The sequence below is a fragment of the Pseudophryne corroboree genome, chromosome 2, assembly GCF_028390025.1.
Source record: "Pseudophryne corroboree isolate aPseCor3 chromosome 2, aPseCor3.hap2, whole genome shotgun sequence".
Taxonomy (NCBI): Eukaryota; Metazoa; Chordata; class Amphibia; order Anura; family Myobatrachidae; genus Pseudophryne; species Pseudophryne corroboree.
The window spans coordinates 490,924,185-490,938,873 of record NC_086445.1 but is presented as its reverse complement, the minus strand read 5'-3'; the positions used below and the strand labels follow the sequence as shown (position 1 = coordinate 490,938,873).

The 14,689-nt window shown below is 37.4% G+C and overlaps 1 protein-coding gene across 1 annotated transcript in view; it reads left to right on the top strand.

The window, feature by feature from the left end:
- The window catches only part of NHS (NHS actin remodeling regulator), a 315,160-nt gene extending 300,705 nt beyond the window's left edge, over positions 1 to 14,455 (top strand). Inside the window, exon 9 of the mRNA XM_063953931.1 lies at positions 3,955 to 14,455. Coding sequence (XP_063810001.1) covers positions 3,955 to 4,519 — 565 coding nt within the window. The 3' untranslated portion in view covers positions 4,520 to 14,455. The remainder of the gene's footprint in view (positions 1 to 3,954) is intronic.
- The last annotated feature ends 234 nt before the right edge of the window (positions 14,456 to 14,689 follow it).

The following is a 14,689-nucleotide window of genomic DNA, read 5'->3' as shown; positions in this document are numbered from 1 at the left end:
CAAACACACATAGGATTGTGTTAAGTTCACGGACCTATGTGTTTTTGTGATTGTGGCCATGAAAATGGGGCTGATATTGGATCTGGTGGAAAAAAAAATCTCTGATGAGTGCCAACTTTCGGGGCTAATTGGATAGCCCCCGGAGGATCAATTAGCCACGGTAAATTACTGCAGCTGAATGAATTCCCCCATTGTCTTCTATACTTGGCAGGTTATAACACAGGGCTTGATTCCAAGTTGGGAATAAAAGTTAGAAAGAACAGGTGACCTGAACAGACCATGATGCAATGTAAGGGGTGCAATTCCATACATTATTTTTGCATGCAGGGTAAATGCTGGCTGCTTTTGCATGTAGCTCACAAATAATGGGCAGTATTATGTTTACACTGCAATTTAGTTTCGAGTTTGGACATGCCCCTCCCAAATGTAAATATCTCTTCACATTTAAAATCAGATGCACCTGCATTGTAACATGGTTTTGATAAGGTGGACAGTTACAGGCTCTGTCGTACTTTGGGACTAATTAATGTTTATACACAATGGCCGATGTTCGCGCAACGGAGCGGAAGACTGCTCAGGTCCCATGATCACAATGCAAGGTGCTACGGTGATCCAGCTGGCAATGAGGGTTTCATGGGAAAGTGTTTGATAGGAAGTGACCATTTGGAGGTGTTAACAGGGAGTGATTAGAAATATGCAGGCATGTCATGGCCTTTTTCGGGGGGGGGGGGGGAGGATCTGCCATCAGTCCGAGCCCATATGTGCAAAAACATGGCGCATCCATCGCTGCTGCTGTTGCTGCTGTGTCCAGTTTGTGTAGTCATAGGCCTAGCCTTAGACCCAACGTTACTCTTTTTTGCGTATAGCCTGCAAATGTGTACATAATTGTGAATGTGTTTGCAGTGGCTCCAGTGGCCATCTTTTTTTTGTGGGCATCAGCTTTACTTGCCAACAATAGCAGCTCCGTAGCCTAGAATATCACAATTGCATCTGTGTACAAACATGATTTAGGCCCTTTATTCCCACCTCAGAATCAGGCCCACACACTTACACAAAAAAAAACACATTAGCACCAATAGGAAAAAATTAAAACATATTGGCACGCACACTAAAAAACAAAAACAAATTGGCACCAATAGGAAAAAAATTAAAACACACTGTAAGACACTGGAAAAAATAAACAAACAGCAACACAGGAAGAATAACTGTGGATGGTATTACTCACAGACTAGGAGCTTCTGTAATGTTGAACGTAATACCAGTCTACACAAATGGGTTTCTTGTAGATTGGGTTAATGGCAAAGGGATCAGTGTGTCCAATCCAGCCACATCTGCAGGGTGAAGTAACAGCACAAGAAGCAGAGCACACCACAGTTTAAAGAGTTGCAGTGCACTGCAGATTCATCAGAGCTGTGGAGGAGATATGCTCCAGGCAGCCTGTCTGCTGTAGGATGGCATCTGTGGGTGGTATGGTGGAGAGGGATCCGGAGGCAGTGCAGGCACAGAAAGAGTAGAATGGATGGGAGCAGGGAGTGGTATTCTGTTCGGTGGCAACCCTGCGGGATCTAGGAGCAGCAGCAGCTGCGCTAGTCAAGTGACGGGGGGTCCAGAAACCCCAGCAGCAGGAACGCATTCCAAGGATCAGCAGGCCGCAGAGACATTAATCACTGCGACCGGTATGAGGGGCTGTCCATCCACCTGGAACACTAGCCCGGAGGATAAAGGAGACCTGCCAGTGGTGAGATAAGCACAAACAGTAGGCACAGCAGGGCTCTGCAGTGTAGCTGTGAGTTAGACTGCACAAAGCTCCAGTACCATCACCTGTCCCACTTAGTGTTCAAGCATTTCTTGCACTCTGTGAAACTTCAAGTAACTTCAGGGAGAGCGCATACCTGCACATTTCCAGCACTGGTGCTAACAGTAAATGAGACACTGCCCTGTGGTTAATATGACCTAGTGGCAATGAGAAAAGATGACTTAATTTGCTTGTCCATAGAAAATATTGGTATTTATGGGAAATGTTATTGCAAGGTGCCTTACAAAGCATAATTAGCATAATTTTGTCCAGCATTAAATGGCTAACAATAACTGTTATCAGGGCCGTAACTAGGGGTGGTGGTGTGTAGGGGGGCATGTGCCCCGGTTGCAGGATTTGTGGGGGTGCCAAGTAGTTACAGAGGAACAGGGTTTGTTTGTGGTTTTTTTTACTGTCAGTTCTGTGCTGCTCCATTGAGACAGCAGACAGCTCCAAGGGCAATGTATCTGACCCACCTGTCTGCCCGCAGCTGGCTCCGACGCTGTGCGAGTGAGCTCCAGTACCTGGGATCTCTCCTATGTCGGCTACTGTCTTAAACTGTCTTCTTTGCCATGCAGTGCTGCAACTAGCGTGTGGTGCAGTATGCAAGCTATAGAACCGCACTGTGCTCCCAGTTAGCAGTATCAACCTCCGCTTTGCCTCCCAGATAGGGGGATTTGGTGTAGCTTAAAAGGGGGTGTAGTGCAGTGATGTAGTGTACCATATAGGGTATGTAGTGTAGTAATGTATTGCAGTATATAGGGGCATGTAGTGCATTAATGTGGTGTAACATAAGGGGATGTAGTGTAGTGATGTAGTGTAGCATATAGGGTATGTAGTGCAGTGCATAGGGTCATGTAGTGTAGTGATGTAGGTCAGCGTATAGGGGATGTAGTATAGTGATGTAGTGCAGTGGATAGGGGCATGTAGTGCAGTGATAAAGTGTTATGATATAGGTTGTCTTTCAGACCTGATCGGTCGCCAGCGTTTTTTGCAGCGCTACGATCAGGTCAAAACTGCGCATGCGTATGCACCACAATGCACAGGAGCGTCATAGGGGTACAAAGCGGTTCGTTGCTCTGCGATGGGTTTGTTTGAAGAATCCATTTGCAAGGCCGATCGCAAGGTGATTGACAGGAAGAAGGCGTTTTTGTCTGGCAAATTACCGTTTTCTGGGAGTGTTTGGAGAAACGCAGGCATGTCCATGCGTTTGCAGGGTGGGTGTCTGACGTCAATTCCAGCCCCGGATAGGCTGAACTGATCGCAGCAACTGAGCAAGTTCTGGGCTACTCAGAAACTGCTCAAACCTTTTTAAGTACAGCTCGGCTGCACATGCGATCGCACACTTGCAAAGTTAAAATACACTCCCCGGTGGGCGGCGACTATGCGATCGCAGGACTGCAAAAAACAGCTAGCAAGTGATCAACTCTGAATGACCCCCATAGTGCAATGTATGGGGACACACAGAGGAGCATGTAGTTGAACACGCTGGAGGTGCATGTGACGCATAGGGCATTTGAGGCACATAGGGGAATATTGTCCAGTAGTATCCCCTTTTTTCAAAATGTTTGATAATCTGATTATTTTAGTCTGATAGGGTTTTTCTTTTTTGTGGGGAGCGCCAAATTACTGCCTTGCCCAGGTGACGAAAATCCTAGTTTCGGCCCTGCTGTTATGATTGCTTACTTGTATATTGCTGGTATTTGTTAATTATATGGACATTGGACAGCCCCAGCCAGGTTGACATACTGTAATAATGTATTCACTATTTTCACCCAGAGAGCAGAAGATTTTAAGCAGTAGCTCAGGTAGAAGAAGTGGCTTAGTGCTGGTGAGTTACAGAATTCACTAGCACAGGATGTTCTATATAAAAAAGAAATACAATTTTTTATACAGAACAGCCTACTTTTGCAGCATTACTATATCCAAGGACAGAACACATGACTTAAGCTGGATACACACTAGATGATATATCGGCTGATCTGTCATTTTGAGCTGAATCGGAATGACAAATCCTCCTCGTCATCCAGTTTGTACACACTATCACGTGCTCCTGTGTGTCATTTGTTGCATCTCCTCATCTGCCTGCACAATCCGCTGATAATTTTTACATTTGATAGCCTCTCCTAAAAGTTTTTGTTGGTTTGTTTCTAATGCAGATCTAAAAGAAAAGTTTTGGGAAGAAAAGATTCCGGAGAGGCCACTGCAAAAAACAAAGCAAAAGCTTTATCTGGACCACCCCAACAGGCCACACCAGCGAGTTCTCAGAGGTCTGCAGGTCTTATCTATAGGAATGCCAAAAAGTCAAACACATCAAATGAAGAATTTAAGTTACTCCTTCTGAAAAAGGGCAGCAGGTCGGATTCCAGTTACCGCTTATCAGCTACTGAAATACTGAAAAGCCCAGTTACACCTAAATCACTTGGCGATCTGTCCCTGGACTCCTCTAACTCTGAAGACTCTGCACAGTTGTCGCCTGGTAATGACGCATTTTCCCCATTATCACCTTGTTCCCCCCGAGTAATATCAGAAGGATTTTCAACAAAGACTATGTCTGCTGCCTCTAGAGTTGGCAGGTCTCGAGTGCCTCCTGCTGCAAGCAGTAGTCGTTACAGCGTCAGGTGCCGCCTCTACATTGCCCCAATGCAGGCCATCTCTGAAGGCGAGACAGAAAACTCAGATGGCAGTCCTCATGATGACAGATCTTCACAGAGCTCAACGTAGTACTAGAATTACGGTAAATGTGCAACAGCTTGATTCTAAGATAAAAGCAACTGCCCATTGCCAGAAGGAAGAAATCTTTACAAACCACATTTGAACAATTTGCTATTGGACTATAGTGTATGATGGAAATATAGAAGAAGAATTTGGTTTGTATTGCTTTCCGATGAACTTTACTGAAAATATTCACCTGCCTGGGAATACCAATATTAATTTATCGAAAAAACTGCAGGGTGCTCTAAATGTTAAGGATGTAAAAAAGTATAGAAAAAAAAATACAATGGACTAAAGAAAATATTAGTGCAATTACTTCTCATTTAGAATTCTTGAAACTTACGTTTATCTAAGCTATTCTTTTTCTTTAAAAGTAGTTCTTATATATCAGTGATCTAATAAATCCACTTTAAAGGGGACGTAAAGGGGAAAAGATATTGCTATGGATAATCCGCTCATATTGTAAAAAATAATATTAAACCATTACTTTGCTGAAGTGCTTCCCTGGGAACTAAGCAGATGAAAAAAAAAAAAATTCTTAAAAATAGGTATTTTTGTACATTAGGAATTAAAAATAGTAGATCAAACTTTCAAAGTAACTAAAAGACTGTAAATAACTTATTTTTGATAAAATTGTAAATACGATTATTAAACTAAAAGTGGATATGCAGCCAATGAATAATAATGCATTAGACATTCTGCAGAGTACAGTATGTTTAACGCTCATAAATGATGTGTTGCAGCACATAGGAGGTTAAAAATGAATTTAGAGGGTTAATAGGTAATTGTATTCTGTGAATACAGTTATCCTCTTCTGCATCACAGTTATACTTGATCATAACCATTATTAGTAAAGATGATAACAGCCTCAAATTTCTTTTTTGTACATTTTTTAATGATCAATTATATGTTTTTTTTTAAGGTGTTCCTTCCTATGTAATATGAATTTGAAAGTACTGTAGCATTTATTCTACTTTTCCTATTTACTATTGAGTTGAACAGCAAGCCAATCAAATCCAGAAGGGTAACACTGGCTTCTTATGATATAGGTCTGCAAACCAAGAATTGCTTGTTGTCAGTGAGCCATCTTGAATATAAACTATGTGGCAAGGTTAATCAGCCATCCATTTTTAAAACTATTTTCTATGGGACTATCTGCAGTAAAATATTTTCCAAATTGTTTATAATCAAGACAAATATGTTCTGGCATCAGTACAAAAATAGTAGTTTTCTAGTGTTTGCACAAAACAGATGAGAGGTGCTATTGTGAAAAGCAATTTACTGGATTATAATCTAATTGTATAAAGTAGGACACCTGATGGAAGTGCCATTAAAAAAATAACAATACTGTGACAGACTACATGAGAGCACAATAATGTAATTAAAATAAAATAAATGCATGTGTGTGTGTGTGTGTGTATATATATATATATATATATACACACACACACACACACACACACACACACCAGACACACCTGTTGAACTGTGCACTGATTTAAGATCAAAATTTCTCCTTGTGGAAGAGTGTGTTACATCACTCAGACCCGATAAACATTAATGACTACTATTGAAGCTGTTGAGTGAATGTAAGGGAAGGTGAATACTTGGTTAGAGTAAGTTTTGTTTTCAGTATATATTATTATTATTATTATTATTATTAGCATGTATTGACAACATTGTTCATGATTTATTTCTAGGATGTATGGCTTTTATGTAATTGACAAAAGAGTAAGAAACTGTTCTCTGAAGCTCAAAATACCCACAGTTTTTGTTGAATGCATCTTCAGTGCTTTTAACAAATCAACTAAATCAAAAGTCCTGAAGGTCTTTCTTTAGCAAATCATTAATTGAGTCTGAAACAAAGTCAGTAATTTATCCATACAGTACAGCAAATTAATATTATATATCCAACTATTATAGTGATAGGCCCAGTCAAAAGCTGGAAATGAAGCAATGGAAGGTTGACATGTGACTCACTACCCCATATCTACATACTGCTTGGTACAGCAATGTTCAAGTAAACAGCAATGAACCATTAAATTTTGCAGTTGGACATGTGATTCATATACAGTATGAATAGTAGTGCTGATATTATTATACAAGCAAATGTAGTAATCATATTATTATAATATACATAATATACATAGACAGAATTGCAGTACTGGAATTAATTAAAATACAGGACAGCATTTCCTTGGCTAAACGTGGTATAAGTTAAAAGAGCAATCACGTACGCCACTGCAAACCTAGGCCCAGATTTATCAAGCCTTGGAGAGTGATAAATTGCACACTGATAAAGTACCAACCGATCATCTCCCAACTGTAATTTTTGAAACACAGCTTGTAACATGACAGTTAGGAGCTGATTGGCTGGGACTTTGTCACTGTGCAATTTATCACTCTACAAGGCTTGATAAATCTGGGCCACAGTTGGCTGTAAGTCTCTGTGTGTATGGCCCCAAATAACCATCTGATCACAAATGGTCACATGTAGATCTAGACTAACAGTAAATTCTGTTGGATGTATCTAGCTGTGTATGAGCTCATTTTTTAATGGTGCCCCTCTGACTAAACAGTTCAGACACTGCAACGAGATTTCGGACCTACCAGCTTTAGCTACACATTAGGATGGCCAAATCTGACACTGCTCTAGATCCACAACGTGTGCACGGACTTGATATTTATGAAGGTAAATCCATTATAAATGTGTCCATAAGTGCAGACTTGATTTAAAGGACATAGAAAGTTCAAGTGGAAGAGATGAGCAGACCAAAAAATACTTGAAATTAAATGTTTTAATAAGAAAACAGTGGAAATTTGAAAAAAGTGATTTTTAAATTTTGATTTCAAACAGGACATACAGTAGACGTCAGTAAGAATTCTGGTCAAATAGATGAAAGTGAGTAATGTTTACATCACACATAACTAATAAGTTAATGAGAAAGAGAATGAGTAAGTTGAGCAGATTGTCTGTGACAGGGACTGTTGTGGTTGAGCTAGAAACGCATTAGAGAAGCTTAACACAAGGAATATTAAGAAAGTTTAATTAGAATTTTTTATTTATACAGATCAAAGGACTTTATATACAGTATATATATATGTCTTTGCACTTGCTGACAGTTGGCCTGGTGCAGTATACTGGGTGCATGTTGCTCCTGCGTGCATGGAAAAAGTGTGTAAAGCCACCCATAAGCAAAGCTAAGCACATCTTGCAATATGACTACCCCTTATCTGGACAGTTTGCTATTAGTCATCATCATTATCAGTTTACACTTGCACTCATACTATACTAGGTGCATAACATACTGTATGCCTGCAAACAGGCGTATTTCCGATTATGCCCAACTTTACATAGCCCACCGCTACTTTGACATTGAACTTTGCCTACGTGGGAAGCCCTAGATACATACAGCCAAGATGTGATTCTTCTATCATAAGTGTAGACGTGATTCAAATGCGTATAACTCTGTATGGGGGGTGCAAAAACACCCTAGATACTGTCCACTAACAGGTGTACATTCAACACAGTATCAATCCCACTGTCTTCATAAAATGACTCCGCCCCATGGAGTAATAGGTCATGGGGTCCTCAGATATTTATACAGGATATCTGTACTTAGGAATCAGTTAATGAAAGTGTTTAGAAATTAATACTAAGGGAAACTGGGGATTTATCCCACAAAAAAAGAAAGAAAAATCACATACCATGGTTCTCCTGCCATTAAGATTTCAGTTTAACGTGTATAACTATTACAATAAGATATGTAATAAATTTCAAATACGTAGAGAAGGGTGGTCATTATCCATATTTAATGGAAATTATGTGAATGAATATGAATACCCCAAAATTAAAGATTATGTCAGCATTATATAAATTCCATCTTAAATATTTCCTAGCGCTGAATATTTACTGACTGGATAGCCTACACAATTCTGGGCGAGAGAAAGAAAAAAGACTCTTCCAGCAGCACTCTTATTTATAAATGATATAATCGTAATGGATAATATGGAATCGATTCTGCATCTAAAGGGGAAGTAAATTCTTATACAATAATACATAAGCTAGCTGAGACTCCCCCATGCTTTAATTTGTGGGTACCAGATGCTCGAGTCTCTACACGATTTTTCATTGTGCTATATTCTCACCTATCCAAAAGGCGAAATTGACATGTACAGTATATGTACATGTCATACCTATATACACGGGTCTTAGCCAGGGGCGAATGTGTCCCTGCTATCTTTGTTGTAATTATGTGACCAGCTTTTTAAATAAAATATTAAAAGTTACATTTTATTGTATAAGAATTTACTTCCCCTTTAGATGCAGAATCGGATTCCATATTATCCATTACCATTACGATTATATGATTCGTAAATAATAGTGCTCCTGGAAGAGTCTTTTTTTGTCTCTCTCTCTCCCAGAATTGTGTAGTCTCTATCTACAAAGAAATTCCAGGATCACCACCAATAAAAATACTGTATAGAATTGAATATTTACAGTTCAGCATATTGGTTTATTGAATATTTGTTGACCGTACCATGTTGTGACCAGTGCAAACTCACCCTCCCTCCTGTACTGACTGGATAGCCCCAGGGGATTAATTAGCCTGCAGTAAATTACCATAAGCAATTGAATTCCTCCCACAGCGGTAATGTGTCCATATCTGTGTGGAGAAGGGGTTGTAATGATATTTATGCACAATATGGCAGATTCCAGCTTATTATTAATTTTGGAATTGGACTATATAATCAAGCTGTGGGGCAACCATTCATATCTAAATGCTGTACATTAGTTTCAGCATTGTAAGCACACTAGTCATACCATTATCTGTAGATAAGTGTGTCCAGTTATAACTATGCACAAAGTATGTTTAGCTTATAATTAGTATGTTATTGCCATCTATACTTACATAACAAATAGAGCTGTAAATGTGATTTCCTTTTTAACCAGCAGTGCAATTATTCATATTATATTTTCTTAGTCAATATAAGCAATTTTGACTAAGTATGATCCTCTATCTATAACAGAGTCTTAATGACCTAGCTATTAGTAGACGGTACATTTTTCCTAATGCTTACTCTCTAAGAAGTAAAGTTGATCAAAAGTAAAATCTCACCAATTCCCATCTATTAACTAAAACAACATATAGTTGAAATGTTTTCACAGAAACATCATATAAAGCGTACACTCTACTCTATGACCTGAATTTAGAAAAACATACTATATTACGCATGTTGCATATTCTGAAAATCAAATCTCCTTTGTGAATTATAAAATTCCTTGAAAACAAAATGAGTTTAATAATACGTTATTAAGATGAAAATGTAAATGTAATCACATGAAATAAAAACACTACAAATAGTTATATAGAAAGGAACTGGTAAACCGTGTTTACATTGTATGCTGCTAAGAATAAAAGCTATTTGTTAATGATACATACAGTATGCAGGACTTGGCATGTGAGATGAGCAGGGTCCTGCCTTTTGTCCAATGCTGCTCTCCGCTGTTTTTTTTCTGAAAGGCCAATTTCTCATGAAGAAGATAAGAGAACTCTTGATATAATAGGTGGGCAGAGCTCATGCCAGAGTGATACTACTGTCAAGCAATTGCATAATTAACAAATAAGCTTCCAATGAAAATGAAAATATGTATATATATATATATATATATACATACATACACACACAGGAGTTGGCTGCACTCTGGTTTTGAAACAACATTAGTTCAACGTTTCAGCGCCTTTATGCAGCACCATCATCAGGAACACAAAAATACAATAAACATGCTCACCTTAAGGTCAGCCTTAGAAGTCTCAACTTTCTGAGATCATTTATTCAGTCAATCACAGGATTTGTGAGATATCAAGGTATTAACATGTGCAGTTTCAAAGGTGGAATATTGGTAATATTCAACTCCCTTATTGACTCATAGGAACACTTATTTAATATTGATATTCACTTTTTACTTTTTCTATGCTGTAGCATCCAACAGTGATTTTTTTTATTCTATACGCTACTAGGTATTTTGTTGTCTTTATAGTAGTTAAATAAAGTTAAGCCACGATAAAAGAAATCCAATTCTCATTTATTTTAGTTTCAGAATTTCCTTAAACAATTCATGTGTGCTAATAACTCCAATATGGTCACTTAAATGATCAATTTGGAAAAATGGAATACTTGTCTGCTTATTAGGGGTGTATTGCCTTGGTTACAGAGTGCACCTCACTGATGTCACCTCCCTGCGATGCCTCATCATGACAGTGGGCTGAGAGTGCAGCTTGCAGTGTGGAAGGTGGTTGTGGTTGCTTAAGGCAAGCTTCTATTATTGTATTTCTGTGTTCCTGACGAAATCGCTGAAACGTTGAACTAAAGTCTTATTGCACTGAGTGCTCTTTTCAAAAACTTGAGTGTCGCCGATTAACGTATGCATCACACAGCATAAGCTGCTAGACGGAGGGCACCTGGTAAGGAATTCTTTCAATGATCCTCTGGATGCAGGGTTTACATTGTGTGTGTGTGTGTGTGTGTGTGTGTGTGTGTGTGTGTGTATATATATATATATATATATATATATACTGTATATATATATATATATATATATATATATACACATATACACATCTGTAGAAGTACATTGTGCTGTCATATAGTAGTAATTTCACTATGTCCAATATACTGTAGTGGGATCTACCATAATGGCTGTAGTTACCATATCGATGAATAAGGCACATGCTTAGAGATGAACAATCATTCATGCATATGTTTTTTTGTTTACTTTTCTTTTTTTGCCACTTGGCCTTTATTATACACTTTTCCAGACTATGATGTCTAAGTCCAAGGGTAGCACCAGCTATAAATAACTACCGCCACAATCATTTTAGGCTAAACTTTGCACTTATAATGCTTTTACAGCATAAACGAAACTACTGTCATGTACAAAAGATTACATTTCATTACTGTAGCCTAGCATCATCAGTTATTAACCGATAATAATTTCCTCAATGTACAAAATGGCATGGATTCTCCATGCTATGCAAAATGGCGGTGCATCTATTTATCAACATGTTCTTTGTGATTGCTCCATAAAGATTTGGACATTAAAGGAAAATTATAATGAAACGTGTTAAATATATTCTGCAAAACCTTATGCTATTAAACATTGCAATTTATTTACTAGAAAAATGCTTGATAATGCCATGGTGATCTGCAACTCTTAGTATGTTGAAAGTTAGAGTTTAGAGGCTACAAGTGTCATGAGTTCTAGCTATAGCTATAATAGGCCAGATGAATAGATTTTTACAAACAGCACTATAATGAATAGTATGGGGCAATAAATTGGCAAACAAAAACCCTCTTGAAATGGTTGCCCTACATCATTACTGTCCTCTTTTTGGCTATATTCTGCAATAATGCTCAATTTCTATGTATAGTGATTATAGCTGTGATATCAAATGGTTCCAGCAGCCCACTATATATATAACCCCTAGATTATGTTGTCATTTAGCAATAGTTTTAAGTAGATGATGTTGAATACTTATTTATCTCACACATGACACCTATGCAGACTGTAATCCTTAACTCAGTGGTTTCCAAACTTTTTTGAATCATGGCACCCTAGAATATCAGAATTTTTTTTCACGGCACCCCTAGGCCAAAAATTTCTTATTGAGAAATTTAGAAAGAAATATTACATTAAGTAGATTGCGTTTATATGTCATCCTTAGGGTCAGTTGTGTGGTGAGGGACAAGATTTGCTTCTGTTTGGCCACATATTTTATGACTGGCAGCCACCAGCACTAGTTTTGCCTATTATATTGACCATGAATAATTTGAATTGGTCCTGGACCACCAACCCAGGGCACCCCTGCAAGTGTCCCGAGACACCCCAGGGAGCCACGGCACACAGTTTGGGAACCACTGCCTTAACTGGTTTACTAATTTCGTAGCATTTACAATGTAATAATGATTTACAGTGCTCTGCTAGTTCTATTCAGTAAATACCATACTACTCACAGATACAAAGTGTAAACATTACCTACAATAATTTGTTAAAGTAGTTGCAAAATGACCATCAAAACTCATTGCTGTAAAATTGATTTATTTCTTGAATTACCTAGTATTTATTAACACTAATATTAATTGACTGTCCTTATTTTCTATGTTTTGTAACCAGATGGTGGCTGGTTTATTAAATAAGCTAAACTAACACTAACATTTAAAAGAACCCTTGAGAACTTTGGTGGACAACGGCTACTGTATGTACAAGGTAAAGAAAATCTCAGAAACAGGATTTTTTTTCTATTATAAAAAGTACTATATTGGAATTCAAATTATAGAACCTTATGTATTAACAGACTTTCATGCCAGTGTGCTAGGGTCACATTGGCCAGCATTGTTGCCCATTCATGTGGTGCAATTAATTAATTTAAGGAATTATGTACCCAGATCAACAATAAATGTACATACAGTAATGGTCATTAAATAAAAAAAAGGGACTGCATTACTCTGTCCATGCCAACCCTGAGACAAGGTATTAGTTATATTTATTAAGGTTATTTTTTCTAATTAAGAGAGGCAGCAGAGGGTGCTCATTGCAGTAATCTTGTGCCTGCGTGTGGTGGGGGTAACTGCTCTTTATTAGCAATCATCAGGGGAGATCCAGTGAGGATGGCACTGAAATACCTCTTCATCACTGGCCCTGCATGTATTGTTATTAAATAGTACTTTACAGTCTGACCAAGAGGGTGAGTAAAGCTTCTGGGGAAATGTGCCAAGTAGAATAGAACCACAACACATTTTATCACTCGTCTTCATATACTAATACTTTTTAACTTCAGTTCAAAATTGCCAAGTATTCTATTCCTTTAATTTAAAAAAAGTCATAATTTCACACATATTACATTTATTACCTAGATATAGTAGTAGCAGAGATCTTAAATGATTAGAAGAATTGACATACAAACTATCATTTAAATTTCTGTCCAACAAGCTTTAGATCATGTTATTGTACATGTATAGCATGTAGCACAGTGATGTGATATATACTCCTTGTTCAGCTACCCTGAAACACACGTTTCTGGCAATCACAAAATTGCAAAATGTGGCGCAAATCTTTATACAGTATAATCCATTGTGATAATGTCAATTTCACTACAAGCAGCTAAACACTGAATAAGATTTAGGCTAATTATTAATGAAATATTAAAATAAAACATGATTCTTCAAATGTAAAGAAAAATAAAACATTGCATAAATACAGTATGTTGATTATTATTATTATTATTATTATTATTATTATTATTATTATTTTCTATTCTAATACTTATTGCACCATTGTTTTTAAGCAAGAATATTAAATGGAATTTTATGGGGCGTAAGTAAATTGCCTAATAATTGAATAGCTCCAGGACAGGGAGCTTTAGCCGCACAGTAATCACAATGGCTAATTGACTCTGCCCCTCTGCAATATAGGTCTCAACTTCTTTTGATTTATATCATTGCCAAATGAATATGAAATGCTTTGTACTACAGTTTGTTCTTGAACCAAAAGCCAGGAAAGCAAGATCATCTGCTACTTCTACAAAGTTTAGGGATTAAAGGATATCAATTGAGGCTGCAGTGTTACTATTTTGGTACCAGTACCAGTACTTGCTGGCGGAAAAGACAATGGTTAATGGACTTGCATCCATTTTGTATTTTTTTGTAATATCTGTAAATATAAACTTTTTAAATTTAAATTGTTGCAAACATGTTTTCTTTTGTAAAATGTTTTCAGAGTTTACATTGAATCTAAGCCTTTGTATATTTTAGAGCTGTGCAACACTTTAAGTCTTGTATTTATTTTTTAGTAAAATGGTGAGAATTTCATTTTGTGAACCCCTCTAAAATGTGTCAGAAAAATTTGATTACATAGAAAGTGTGTATAGAAGCTGCAAATAAACGTGACTGCAATTAAAACACATTGCACATGTGTAGAGTTTATTTATTCAATATGTGGTTTGTAATATCAAAATTAAATCTGATACAGGCAAGTGCATCAGACTCCGATGCCCAAGCCAATAGACCAATGGTGTGATACAAACTCTATGTCATTATTTCTACAGGAATATGGGTATATTAATGCTAAATGTATCCAGTGGGTATGTTGTCAGCAGTTTGACAGTTAAAATATTGACA